This window comes from Phialemonium atrogriseum (genome assembly GCF_030411735.1).
Source record: "Phialemonium atrogriseum strain 8032-3 unplaced genomic scaffold QBC33scaffold_1, whole genome shotgun sequence".
Classification (NCBI taxonomy): Eukaryota; Fungi; Ascomycota; class Sordariomycetes; order Cephalothecales; family Cephalothecaceae; genus Phialemonium; species Phialemonium atrogriseum.
In genome coordinates, this window is record NW_026848138.1 from 1,233,192 (window position 1) to 1,247,045 (window position 13,854).

At 55.2% G+C, this 13,854-nt stretch overlaps 5 protein-coding genes across 5 annotated transcripts; 4 read left to right on the top strand and 1 right to left on the bottom strand.

The window, feature by feature from the left end:
- Window positions 1-1,377: 1,377 nt before the first annotated feature.
- Window positions 1,378-3,014, top strand: QBC33DRAFT_442568 (C6 zinc finger protein; the record flags this gene model as incomplete). Its single annotated transcript, XM_060424193.1, has 5 exons — window positions 1,378-1,665; window positions 1,735-1,821; window positions 1,885-2,019; window positions 2,089-2,590; window positions 2,680-3,014. 5 exons carry the CDS (start codon window positions 1,378-1,380, stop codon window positions 3,012-3,014), a joined length of 1,347 nt encoding a protein of 448 aa, XP_060288736.1.
- Window positions 3,015-4,083: 1,069 nt separating this feature from the next.
- On the top strand, window positions 4,084-8,639 carry QBC33DRAFT_521522 (ABC transporter FUM19). Its single transcript, XM_060426469.1, has 3 exons — window positions 4,084-4,625; window positions 4,682-8,103; window positions 8,166-8,639. The coding sequence occupies exons 1-3, from the start codon at window positions 4,407-4,409 to the stop codon at window positions 8,296-8,298; spliced, it is 3,774 nt and encodes a 1,257-aa protein (XP_060288737.1). The 5' UTR covers window positions 4,084-4,406; the 3' UTR covers window positions 8,299-8,639.
- Window positions 8,640-8,650: 11 nt separating this feature from the next.
- On the top strand, window positions 8,651-9,322 carry QBC33DRAFT_521524 (P-loop containing nucleoside triphosphate hydrolase protein). Its single transcript, XM_060426470.1, has one exon. It carries the CDS (start codon window positions 8,727-8,729, stop codon window positions 9,180-9,182), a length of 456 nt encoding a protein of 151 aa, XP_060288738.1. The 5' UTR covers window positions 8,651-8,726; the 3' UTR covers window positions 9,183-9,322.
- An 807-nt stretch (window positions 9,323-10,129) lies between these two features.
- On the top strand, window positions 10,130-11,551 carry QBC33DRAFT_13439 (uncharacterized protein). Its single transcript, XM_060422074.1, has one exon. It carries the CDS (start codon window positions 10,440-10,442, stop codon window positions 11,436-11,438), a length of 999 nt encoding a protein of 332 aa, XP_060288739.1. The 5' UTR covers window positions 10,130-10,439; the 3' UTR covers window positions 11,439-11,551.
- Window positions 11,552-11,957: 406 nt separating this feature from the next.
- QBC33DRAFT_521529 (uncharacterized protein) lies at window positions 11,958-12,916 on the bottom strand. Its single transcript, XM_060426471.1, has 2 exons — window positions 12,437-12,916; window positions 11,958-12,373 (listed from the first exon to the last, which is right to left on the bottom strand). The coding sequence occupies exons 1-2, from the start codon at window positions 12,508-12,510 to the stop codon at window positions 12,169-12,171; spliced, it is 279 nt and encodes a 92-aa protein (XP_060288740.1). The 5' UTR covers window positions 12,511-12,916; the 3' UTR covers window positions 11,958-12,168.
- Window positions 12,917-13,854: the final 938 nt, after the last annotated feature.

Here is a 13,854-nt window from a genome sequence, read left to right on the forward strand (position 1 = left end):
CCGACAGCACAACCGAATCTTAGCAAACTATGGATAGTTTAACCTCTTTGGTGAATGATCTGGGCGCCTGGAAGATCCCACGGGTAAAATCCTTCTGATCCTGGAACTGCAGGGCAGCGTCTGTTTGCAGCCCATTGCATTTAGCCCTGCCCTACCAATGATTACTGTGTTTCTATATAAAAGATTCACTGCCCCGTTGCCATATCTTGTGTTTCCTTGCCATATTCATCTGTCTGGCGAGTCTTTGCTTCGACTTGACGCGGGTAGACAGGCGCGTGCAGACGCATTTTTTAAGCAAGCCACCAGCAGATCAAATCCTGACTCTGGAAGACAGCTGGGAGGCTCGAAGTCGAGTCTACAATCTGCCAATTAGCTCATGCTCGGGCGTCTAGACGTTCTTCCATTGCACTCTACTCCAGGTGTTGCTCTCTCTCGTGTCAACTTGAGCACGAAATTGAAAATGATATCCGGTATCTTGATGGTGGGGACGCTGCTTTCCCTGCCAACCTTCCACAGTTTCGACTTGGAGTTAGCATCCGAGAGCAGCGCACGAATTGTCATCACATTAGAGGGCAGAGCGCGAGACTCGCGGACCAACTACAGGCGCAAGTTGCGTCGGGATACTTGGAAACGGATATGCCTCGCTTGCCGATCACTTTCCTGATGAACTAAGCCCTCAGCAACAAATATCTTGATTCAACGACCAGCCAAGAATGCAATGGCCAATGAGGCCCGGGTGTCAAATCTCAATGGCCCAAGGGGAAAAACGCCCTGTAAGGCTGAATCACAGAGTCTGTCAGCGACGTTGTAATGATCGTACCGGGGCCACTCCCGGAGCGGGGAGCTTAGACGGCCCAAGTCAGGCGGCGGAATGATGCCCCGCGATTTGGCGATGCTGACCACCCGCTGTTGTTGAAACCTCAGACCCGCAATTGAAATCCGACTTGACTGGATAACATCTAGGGCGCTGACAGACGGTGCTATTCGCCTCATCAACTTGGTATTATCGCCAAGCTGCCTTGAGAGCCCGGGTATCTCCGTCACAGCACTGCCACAAAGGGGTGAAGGCTGTGACGCAGCCATGTCCCATGAAGCAGTTGTCCGAATGATTCAATGATCATCACCCACGTGACGCCACTTTGTCCCCACCGTGATGTTCTGAACCTTTCATTTCATTGTAACAGTTGTTTGGGTTTCTCTCTTCTACCAGAGCTATCGGCACTGACTGATGGTCGCTCGAGAGAGGGAATATCGACGCCATCCACCGAGACCTCACAGTTACAACTCCATTCATACCCCGCGCCACTCCACCGAGGGAGTAAGGAGAAGGAGAACGAGGGAGCCATGGCTACCACCCCTGCACCCACTGCTGCTAATATGCAGTTCACTCCATCCGCAACTCTCCCAATGTTGACGCTGGACGGCGAACCCTCCGACTTCGACTATGGCGCGTTCTTGCAGGAAGAGGACGTGGACTATCTCGCCGAGGATAGCTCGACATCATCCCACACATTGGCTGAGTCGTCGCCGCCGCCGCTGACTTCGCAATCGAACACTTCTGTAGTCAGGAGCGGATCGTCTTCTCAGCCCAGACAAAGGCTTGAGAGACGAGGACACACCAAAAGTCGAAGAGGATGCTTCAATTGCAAACGAAGGAGGATCAAGGTTGGTCGACCTTCGTCCCTTTACCCACTTTGGCTGCCGGACCGGGGCTGACTTGCAACTCACTGGCAGTGTCAAGAGACGCGACCGGCCTGCGGCCATTGCGTCAAGACGGGATTGAAGTGCGAATATCCAGCAGCGCCCCAAGTAGTTCATCAGGTATGAACGGTAACCTCCCGCAGTGCGGTGGGCCAACCCAGAGACTAACCTGCCTGGTTGCAGCCCCAGCACCAGATTCCCCTCTTCAGTTTGCAGGATATGCGGTTCTTCCAGCATTTCCTCTTTCACTGCACCCCACACCATCCCATCGGGACTGAGACCATCTGGACCCATGAGATCCCATGCCTCTCTGAGAAGGTGGGTTTGTCGCCGTCCCAACGCCGGCCATGCGCGCGAAGCCCCTAACCCGAAGCCCCTTCTTTCCAGTACGAATATCTGATGCACGCCATCCTGGGCCTCGCCGCGTCCGACCTGACGCAAAGGGACCCCAGCCTGGTGGCATCGGCCATGCACCACCGAGTCAAGGCCATCAAGGCCATCAAGAAGACGCTTGCGGAGGCGCCCAAGGCCAACAGCTTTGAGGAGGGCAATGCAATGATGGCGACGTGCTTCGCGCTGACCTTCCAGTCCGTCCTGCTGGACGACGGCATGACCGAGTACATGACCTTCATCCGCGGCGTCGTCATCGTCGCCATACAGATGTACATCAAGGGCGCCAATCTCATTTTCGCAGACTTCCTCGGAGACAAGCAACAGGAGGTATTGCAGCCTTTCATAGAGAACATGCCCCTGATCGAGAGGAGCTGGGTGGATTCGGCGGTGGTGGCGGTCGAGAGTCTGTCGCCTCTGTGCCAGCATCCCATCGAACAGCAGTATTACGAGAAGATCTTGGACATGGCAAAGCAACTTGGCGTCTCATCATGGGGAGGTGAGCTACACTCGGGCCTGCGGTTTCTATCGGGCGCCCCCCTTTTCACCCTATTCTCTCAATCGGTGTTTGTGCTAACTCCTGGCCAGCCTACAAGGCCATGACCACGCAGTACGGCTGGTGGATGATGCTGCCGCACGACCAATTCCAGCGGGTCATCGACACGACGAACCAGGTCAACATCCTCCTAAGCGCGCACTGGATCGCGCTTAAGCAGATCATGGCGATCATAACGGAGAAGGAATACGAGGCGGGCGCGAGACCTCAGAACGCCACCGACGGCGGTGTCGAACCGGGGATGCTGCGGTGGCTCAAGTACCTCAACAGGCTGGTTGATGCTGAACACAAGGTGTACAACCAATGGCCGGTGTGGGTGGAGACGCAGCTCGACCGTGACCCTTGCTTCTTCGGGAAGACGAGGTGAAAGCTGCGGCGCGCCCCGCTTGCGTGGATGGAGTCCGGGTCGGGCTTGAGGGGGTGAGGGCCGGGTTAGGCTTTGGGTCCACGGCATCTGAAAATTACAGTACGCCGGTGAGGCATATTGGGGGTTGCAGTGATTTTTTTGATACCACCGGTTGGTCTGGTTTTGAGGGCGTCTAAATAATACACTGGGTAATACTGTGTGTGCTTACTGTGTCTCACAGCTCCAGCCTCCAAAATCTAGAGGCAGATGCAAATCTCCATAAAAAAAAAATGTAGCATTTCCGCCAGCAAGCTTTCCGCAGAGGCTGATGAGGTACACGGTGACGCGTCCCCGCCGAAGGTCGGCGTGCTAACGGGCGCGAAAGGCCGGACCGTGGACACCACTACGGACGCTGCCGATCGCGGGGAGGCCCCACTTCTTGTTTCTCGCATTTTGCGGAATCCCCCAGATTCGTCATCGACTGACGCCGCCTCGAGTTGCGCGGCTCGCAAATTATAAACGAAATCGTTACGGTCAAAATGCAGCCCATTAGTATGTTTCTCTCACATCATGTTAGCACCTTCTTTGGAGAGAAAATGCTCCGCGCGGCCATGACCTTTCGCTCTACAGGTCGGCGTGGTGACGGTGACGGAGGATAGGCGCGTTTTTAGGCAGAGGTACTTAGCCTTAGCCTGTCCGTACGTACCGGTCACCACGCTAACCGTTAGATACCTAAGATAAATGGTTCGGCCGTTTTCTGGTTGAAGAGGTTGTCTGCGCGGGCAGGGGCATTTAGCTATTCAGGCAGGGGCCGCTCCTCTATTGCTATTGCCATCGCCATTGCTACCGCCGTCGCTTGCTCCGTGTCTGGCAGCTTCTCCAAATATTTTTGGCGGCCCGGAACCCCTGCCCAGCACAGACCCCCCGCCCGAACAGCCAATTGGCCCTGCCCGCGGACACAAACTCATGTGAAATATGTAACCACCTACCTATTCCGTACTTTAGGTAGGCGTGGTAGGCTGGCGCTATTGCCAAATATCCGTCTTTACAACGTACACAACTACGCCGTACACTACTGTGACTCATCAGTGGATAACCACCTGCCCAGGTAGGTTAGGTACTTAGGTAGGTAGGTTGGTAATGTATCTAGTTATCGCAGACCCGTCGTCCATACTGCGTACGTGATTTGGCGCAGGCAATTGAAGTGCAGGCGACACTCTCCCAATGTTGTGTACGTCAACGCTTCGTCAACTCCTGAGCAGCCTTACGAGTTCCTCCACCGTGGGCCGCATGGGGGTGATTGATTATATTGTGCCTCGCGACGGCCAACCGCGCAGTTAATCTCTGGTAGGTGCTGGAATCGTACCATCTAGCCAGTCGTCTTGTCCTCAGGACGCGAAGGTTTCTTCCCTCATGTTCGACATAGAATTCTCAGGGTGTCTGAATGATGACTCCCTTGGACCCAGCGTCCAGGGATGCCGGGGCGACTTCGACTTTACCCTCAAATTTGAGAAGATCTTCCTCTCCATTGTACCATCCTCCATCTTCGTCACCCTCGCCCTGTCGAGGATCGTCTTTCTCGTCAGAAGACCAAATATCATAAGGAACTCAATCTTTCGGTCCATCAAGCTCGTATGGCCCCTCGATGGAGACCAACAGGGATCCAACTGTACTGATACCAATGCCAGGCTGCTGTTGCTGTGTATGGATCTCTCCACCTCGCCCTGCTTGTTCTGGCTTCTATCAGATCGGCAAGGCTTGGAGACCTTTTCATCGCCTCGTCATGCTTGGAGTTCGTGTCGGCACTATGCATGGCTGCCCTGTCCGTTCTGGAGCACTCACGCGCCCCGCGGCCGTCGATGCTTCTAGGCGGATACCTTTTCCTGACCCTGCTATTTGACATTACGCAGTGTAGGTCCATGTGGTTATCGGCAGTCAACTATGATGAAACCACCTTCGTACGCCTCTTTACTGCGTCTGTTGCGGCTAAGACCACGCTCGTCGCTCTGGAATCCCAGCAGAAGAAGCGATGGTTGGACTGGGAGAAGGCAGAGCACAGCCCCGAGGAGACAATGGGCATCTATGGGCTCGGAGCCTTCATGTGGCTGGACTCGTTGTTCTGGACTGGCTACAAGAAGGTCCTAAGGGTCGACGACCTCTTCCCCCTTGATCAGAACCTAGCAGCAGAGCGTCTTCAGAGAACATTTGCTAAGCACATTGAGAAGGCTAGCTTCAGAGGCAAGAAGCGCGGTCTAACCAGGGTTCTCGTCAGGACACTCGCAGTGCCGCTTATGCTTCCTGTTGGGCCTCGGATCGCCCTTATGGGGTTCACGTTCTCCCAACCCTTCCTCATTGAAACCCTGCTTGGCTATCTCCAAGAGCCGCAAGATGAGGCTTCGAAGAATATCGGATATGGGTTGATCGGTGCCACCATCCTCATCTACTCTGGAATCGCCGTCTCGACCGCCTTCTACTGGTATCTCCACGAGAGGTTCCTATACATGACCCGCGGGTGCCTAGCTTCGGTCGTGTATAAGAATACCACCAAGACGAAGCTGTCGGATTCTGATGACTCGGCAGCCTTAACACTCATGAGCACCGACGTGGAGCGCGTCCGCCTTGGATTTATGAACTTACACGAGTTCTGGGCCAATACTGTCGAGGTCGCTCTCGCCAGCTGGCTTCTCCAGCGGCAACTCGGCGTCGCATTTCTTGCGCCCCTCGTCATCGTCGCCCTCTGCGTGACCGCATCCTCCTTCCTAGCAAGATATGCCGGCCCACGACAAAAGGCGTGGATGGAGAAGATCGAGAAGCGGGTCGGGCTCACCGCGAACGTCATTGGTAATATGAAACATCTCAAGATCTCCGGCCTGACTGCGCCCATCGAGGAGGCCATCCAGGGCATGAGGGTGGATGAGTTGAAAGTTGGGGCTAGGTTCCGCTTCGTCCAGATCCTCGCTGTCGTCATTGCATTCACGCCGCTCACGTTATCGCCCGTGATGACCTTCGCCGTCACTTCTAAGAAGCTGGACGTCACCACCATCTTCGTCTCGCTCTCGTACCTGATCCTATTGTCAGACCCCCTTACCATGATCTTCCAGAGTGTTCCTTCCTTGTTAGCAGCTCTCACGTGCCTCGACCGGATCCAGGCCTTCGTGGAGAAGGAACCGCGTGAGGACTTCCGCGAGAGCGACGGAGAGTCACCGTCCGAGAAGTCCAGGATTGCAGGCGCAAGTCGCGCCTCTGAGGAAGCTATCACGATATACGGTGGCAGTTTCGGATGGACAGACGGCAAATTCAACGTGCAAAACATCGATGTCACGATCCCCGCCTCCAAGCTAACTCTCTTGGTTGGTCCGATCGCATCGGGCAAGTCAACCCTCTGCAAGGCACTGCTTGGTGAGACGCCGCTTGCCGCCGGGCGGGTCGTCCTGGGATCTAACCATCGACGGATTGGCTACTGCGACCAGACACCCTTCTTGTCCAATGCAACGATCAGGGAGAATATCATCGGCTTCTCGGTCTGGGACCAAAAGAGGTACAATGATGTGATTGAGGCGACGATGCTGGTCAAGGACATCGCTCTTTTCCCCCATGGAGATCTTACCAACGTCGGGAGCAACGGTATTACCATCAGTGGCGGGCAGAAGCAGCGAGTCTCTATCGCCAGAGCCCTCTACCTAGAATCCGATCTACTCGTTTTTGACGACATCTTGAGCGGCCTCGACGTCGATACGGAGGAGCAGGTGTTCTGGCGCGTCTTTGGCCCGGAAGGCTTGCTGAAGAGAAGAAAGGCAACGGCTATCCTCTGTACGCACTCTATCAGACATCTTCCATCGGCCGATCATATTATTGCCCTGGGTTCCGACGGCAGTCTTGTCGAGGAAGGTAACTTTGCCGATCTCGTGGCCAACAAGAAGTACATACACGGCCTTGGGTTCAACGGTGTGGATAAGAGGAGGTCGGGCGGTACCTCGCCTCTACAACAGACAACCAGCGCCTCGGCCCATCTTAACAGCGTCATTACTGCCAAATCTGCCGAGACAAGCAGTCCCGTCGACCAGGCGCGGAGGACAGGAGACATGTCAGTCTACAAGCACTACTTTAGTAGTATTGGTTTCTGGCCGCTGGCGACCTTCCTTGCCTTGAGCGCTGCCTGCGGTTTCTTCTTCAACTGGCGGACTATATGGGTCAAGTTCTGGTCAGAGGATGTCAGCTCGCCCGATCCTGCCCATACGAATGCCTTCTATGTCGGCCTCTTTGCCATGTTCCAGGGATTAACTCTGTTAATCATCTTCTGCGTCGTCTGCATCACCTCCCTCACCATCATCTCGACATCCGGCGCTACGCTTCATAAGGCGGCATTGAAGACGGTAATCAACGCCCCGCTGCGGTTCTTCACCACCACCGATTCGGGAGTGGTGACCAACCTGTTCTCGCAGGACATGACACTCATTGACAGCGAGCTGCCGATGGCTCTCACCAACTTCGTGCTCGTGGGGCTCATTACACTCGGCATGGCCGCCATCATCGCCATCGCGTCGCCATACCTGCTCATCCTCTACCCTTTCCTAGCCGCATTACTCTACGGGCTCCAGAAGTTCTACCTAGCCACATCCCGCCAGCTGCGTCTACTCGACCTCGAGGCCAAGAGCCCGCTCTACTCGCACTTCATCGACACAATCAAGGGCGTCGCGTCGATCCGCGCGTTTGGCTGGGTTGACGATAACATCGGTCTCAACAACAAGCTGCTGGACACATCCCAGCGCCCCGCGTACCTGCTGGCGATGATTCAGCGGTGGCTTGGCTTTACGCTCAACGTCGTCGTGGCGGTCGTCGCCGTGGTGGTTGTCACCATCGCTACCCAGATGCGGTCGAATACCGGGTTCACCGGCGCCAGTTTGGTGACCATCATGGGTTTTGGCGACTCCCTGTCTCAGATCATCCGGATGTACACTATGCTTGAGACGTCGATAGGCGCCGTAAGCAGGCTGAAGTCTTTCAGCGAGAACACCAAACCCGAGAACCAGCCGGGCGAAGACGAGAGTCCCCCAGAGTCGTGGCCGATGAATGGTTTGATCGAGATCAAATGCGTGTCGGCATCTTATGGGTAAGCCTTAGTTATGTTGACATGGAGTCCCTGGCAAGGGAAAATGCTAAACTGCCATTAAGTGATCCTGCCGAGGCCCCGACCGACGAGTCAGAGAGTCAGCCATCCGCCGCGAAGCATCTGGCCCTGAAGGATCTCAATATCACGATCCAGGCTGGAGAGAAGGTCGCCATCTGCGGGCGGAGCGGAAGGTAAGCAAGCATCCGTTTCTCCTTAACCACCTATCCTCCCAACCTCCCCCCTTTTCCCCCCCGGCCCCACTTCTTCCATGCTACAAAGTCTCCACCCTCACACGGTCTTTTCTCCTTCCCACTAGCGGCAAGTCCTCCACGATCCTCCTCCTCCTCCGCCTCCTCGACCCGGTCCCTTCGTCCGCCCACGACGCCACCGGCACCGGTACCGGCATCACCATCGACGGCATCCCGCTGCGCCGAATCGACCGGGCGGTCCTCCGGCGGCGCATCATCGCCGTGCCGCAGGACGCCGTCTTCCTGCCCGACGGCTCCAGCTTCGGGGCCAACCTCGACCCGCTCGGGCTCGCGGACGACGGCGAGCGCCGCGACGTCCTGCGCGCCGTGGACCTGTGGTCGCTCGTCGAGCTGCGCGGCGGCCTCGGCGCAGGCATGGCCGCCGGCTCGCTGAGCCAGGGACAGAGGCAGCTGTTCAGCCTGGCCAGGGCGATCCTGCGGAGGCGGGTGCGGTCGAGGGTCCTATTCGGTGCTTCGTCATCTGGGTCGGAGTCGACCCACGGGGAAGGCGGATATGGTGGTGGTGGTGGTGGTGGTGGTGGCGTTACGCCGGCGGGGAAGGCGCGCGGCGAAGGGGGCATACTCCTCCTCGATGAGGTGTCGTCCAGCGTGGACAGGGACACGGACCGGGCTGTGCAGGCCATCATCGAGCGCGAATTTAAGGGGTACACGGTCGTCATGGTGAGCCACCGGCTGGAGGCGGTGATGGATTTCGACCGCGTCATCGTCATGGACTCGGGCAGGGTGGTGGAAGCGGGGCCGCCGAGGCGGCTGGTCGAGGTTGAGGGCGGGAGATTTAGAGATCTGTGGCTTGTAGGGAATGAAGAGTAGAAGGTGGTAGCTACCAGGGACAGCTGAGGCCCTCGTAATACTTGGCCATGCGTGTGGAGCAATTCTCTTGTTATGTTTGATCTAGACAGAGGCAGATATAAACACGACTCGTGACTCTAATACAACTATCAAACCATCACCTCGTTCCATTTTTAATACAGAATCTGGAAGAACTAGAGCTGAATAGAGCAATTGAGCTGACATCTCTTGCGCGATTTTGAATATGCCGTCGCAGCTGGGATTATCCCGTGGCTGGTCATCACAGCCATGGAGGCAACATTGGACAGGGCCGTAAACAACGATTCACCTTGGACTGAAGATGCCTCTTCTTGCAGAACTCATAAGTTCGGTCAATAGGATAGTTGAGAGCCCGCTAGAACCTCTTGCCACAAGGATGACAACACACAAAACGGCGAGAACTTGGACAACACCAATGCATTCGCCAGCCATCAACCACTGTGGGAGGTATCACGGCAGACCCAATGCGCGGCTGTAACAGGCCCGATCAGTCCGCAGTACTTGTCCAAAGACGGGGCTCCCCCTCGGCGAGAGGTCCATGCTGGGCGCCTCTCCGAGCACATCATGGCTCGCTGGCCACTCTAGACAAACTGTCCGGTTTGCCTGGTTGTCCCGGCTGATATGCTCCGTGCCTGGGCCTGCTCGATGTTTATTGTTGTTGATGTTAATCTTGAAGTAAGCTTTGTCTTTTTTAGGCAAACGAGGTCCAGCGTGGCGGTGCGTCTGTAGATACCCCTGAGTGGCAGAGCGCGGCATCAGCCATCGTCTAGGTAGGTTATCCGTGGGTCTAAAGACAGTAGTACACAGCCGCGGCAAGGCCCCACTTGTCGTATTTCGCATTCGAGAAAAAAGCGGGTCAGAAGACCCTTCCCCAGATCCGCCATCGCCGCTGATTGGTCCCAGCGATCATTCTAGCTTGAAGCCTCAACGTCAAAGGCCTGGGTTGCATTGGAACGTCATCCGTTGGCGAAGTCGTAAGGCTTTCACGGCCACGGAGATGCCGTATTCATCGCATTGTCGATCCGCCGCCGTTACCGATATATACGCTAAAGGTAAGGGAGGTAGGATATATAAGAGGTCTAAGTCGTTGTGCTCTTCTCTGCCAAAACAGGCCATTGTCATCAACATCCTCAATCTTCTGTGTCGATACAGAAGGGCAAATCTATCTATAGATCAAAGTGCCAACCCAAACCTGGCATTCTTACCTTGACTCCATCTCACCCCAACCAATTAGCCACTATGGCTACCAAGCTCTTCACCCGCCACTCCAACAACTCGGTGGCAGCCGAGACAGCCTCCCTAGCCCCCTCCTACGCCACCCAGGACCCCCACCACGACATTGAGCTGTCCCGCCTCGGCGACATCGACCCGCGGGCCTCCATCGAGCTCGCAGACTCGCTCCTCGAAGTCCCCCCCGCGTACAGCGAGTCCACGACCTTCGCCCCCACAGTGCAGCTGCAGATCCAGACAACCGGCAAGGCCATCCTCTCTTTCCCGCTCCCGCCCCGCCCAGAGACCACCCCCGCCTTCCCCGTCCACGCCGACGGGTCCTTCTCCGACCGCCCCAGGTACCTCTCCGTGCGGCCCAACCGCAGCTCCGGGTCCTGCTACCTCGTCTCGGGCGACGGGGAGGAGACCGACTCGGCCGCGCCGCTGAGCACCACCACGTACCGCTTCGGCCCAGGCCGCCACCCGCAGGTCAGGCTGTTCCTACCCGGGACGGCGGGCGCAGGGGATGCATGCGACCTGGACGGCGGCGACGGCGATGGCCTGGGACCCAGCTGGGACGCGTTCGCCATCGAGGGCCGGGGCCTGCTGACGCGGGCGTGCCGCGTGCGCACGCGGCTGGGCACCTTTGAGTGGCGGTACGCGTCGCGGGCGGAGCGCAAGGCCGCCGGGGCGGACAGCTTGCTTGTCCTGGACAGGATTGTCAAGATTGTGCGCGCCAGGAACGTCCCTGGCAGCAGTGGCGGGAAGGACGAGGAGGTGCGCACGCCTGTCGCGCAGTTTGTGCGCAACGCCGAGACGCGCACGCCGGGGTCGAAGCCTAGTAGCGCCGGGAATGGTGGGCGGCTGATGGTGGATTTGAGTTTGTGGGATGAGGGCGAGAAGGTGGAGAGGGAGATGGCGATGGTTCTTGTTGTGACGACGGTGATGTCGATGCTAAAGAAAGAGGTGGACAGGAGGAGGGCTCAGCAGATTGCTATCATGGCTAGTGTTGCTGGAGGTGGTGCCTAGAAAGGAGGCGGAAGGGGAGAAATTTGTACTTTGCGTGGTTCAAAGTTGAGAGATATCCAGTGATAGAAACACACAAAAACGGGAGAAGATAAAAAAAAAAGGAAGTGTTCAAGTTAGACTTGAACTTCCTACCCTCTTCACCCTGTGTCTTCCCCCTGTGCCATCTGCCCCCGTGTTATACGAGGTTAGTACTTACCTAGACGCAGGACTAGGGGAAGGTGTGAGAAGAGGGAGGTATAAGAGTAGGTGATTCCAAGGCCCTGGAAAGTAGTGAACCTTAGTGGCAGTAGACTGGGAGTATTCTCGGTCCTGTTATATATGCTATAATTACTTTCTACCTGCCGTCTTCTGCTAGCAAGTGCAAGAAGCAGTGATCTTAGAAAATAATGCCTCTAGGGAAGTAATAAGGCCTGGCAGGGTTAAGGTTAAGTATCTTAGCAGGCTAATACCAGGGTCGTAGTCATGCAAATACCTAGAGATTGAAACCCTCTTGATATAAAGAAGAGAATTAATTGATTACTGCTTTTAAAATAAATACAAGCGAGGGCCACCTTATATACGGCTGCACCTTCTAAGCAGGCTTAAGAAAAAGAAAACCTAGGATCAAGCCAAGTCATATGTGTATGCTGAGGCATGATCAAAAGCCGTAGTCTTGGGAAGAGATGTGTGTGCTTTCTTGTGTTTCCCCCCTAAACTCCTAGTAAGTGCAAGCAAGTTCGCTGAGCCCTGCCTAAGGCTTGATTGAACCTTTACTGGTCTTCCCTTCTCGGAGAGTGGGGGAGCAGTGGGTGCATGAAAATTGCAAGTCTTTGGGGCAACCTGTCATGCCAGGCCTCGATAGGTTGGCCCATGTGTCGTTTCCATACGCCATGTCCTGGTAGTACGCCACCACCTTTTTGCACCTTCCTGGCCCTGTCCGTTGATCGACTTCAACACTGTGATATATTGTCAGAACTCCCAAATATGCGCAGATTCTTATTGGGTTAGGGAAAGCTTACAGGCAGATGGTTTCAGGGGAAAGGAGCTCTCGAAAATCCGAATCCAAGAGCCACTGCCGATCGCGATGCCGCATCGTAACTATAGCCCCCCAGAGGTAATCGCCATTCTCTCGGACACAAAATTCAGAGTTGCGCACCCAGCCCCAACTGCGGTGTGTAACGACGGCTGTGTCATCCCGTAGAAAATCGCGATCCCGGTTTCTATCAGCGTCTCCCCAGGAAATCCCTCCCTGTCGTAGTTGTTCTGGCAAGTCCTTGAAAGTAATGACCACGTTGGCGACCCAGGGGGAAGCTAGGGGCTTTTGGGCTTGGTATATGCTTCTAGGGTAAGAACCCAGCCCCAATTTCCAGTCCAGTCGCGCTTTACATGAATCTTCTGTTCAATCTCGCCAGGTTGTTGAGGCAGACCACGGGTTATGTGTCCTGGCCGAGGGAGAACCTCCAAGGGCCTATGGCTATCTTCTGATCCGTTGTTGTGCCTCCTTAGCATGCCGTGATGGAGCCTTCGCATTGCCGCAGTCCATTTTTCTTGGAGCCTGCAACTGAGACATTTGCATGGCTCCCGGGTGATATCGGACGGAGAGCCCGACGAGGTTGATAGCTTGCTGCTATTTGGTTTATAAAGGTATTCGTCGATGGGGACTAGGTGCTCCCAGTCGTTGTAGTACTTCCTTTCAATGTTGGGAGGTGGACTTCTCGCCACAGTCGTGCAGTTAGTTGGCTCGGACCCATTCTCTCCCCAGCAGCAATTTCGGGTAGTTTTCTAGCCCGGGCCAGAAATACGGTAGAGGTGTCGTAATGTCGTTGTACGCTGGAGGGTGCTCCAAACAACCCAGGCAGCTTCTGCCATCTTGTGTTGCGGAAGCATTGTCTGAGGGTGGGAAGGTTTTCTCCTCGATATCTGTAGAAATAAGAGACATAGTAAGGAATGGAAGAATTCTTCGGCAAATGCTTAAACTCCTGATGTATGTAAAACCAATGGATGGACAGCGTGGTGTTGGCTGTTGATGCAAATCAGGTTAAAGTGCAATAACTGAAGAAAGAGAGAAGAGGTCTACTTTGTTGGGAACAACATATATATAAGGACACAGATTTGAGTTTTCTGGTGTGTCCTAGGTTTGCATGAGACTCGACATCTACGTATCTTACACACTCAACTTCGCCACTTATAGTACATAAAGTCATTAGCCTTTCTGCCAACTCGAACAAGCCATGTAGAAGATTCGAAAGAGCTTGGAACAGGGTTTTCACTGTCCGAGGTTTACTTTTGGCCTATTAATCTTCTCTTTTCGAAGCATGGGGAAGCAGTAGATGTATGAATTGTGGCCCCCTAGTCAAGTCTGCCATTTCCATGACACAGCTGGAACACCCAACCATGTCTTTCTTAATCCTCACAATACTGTCCTAGACTGCTTATT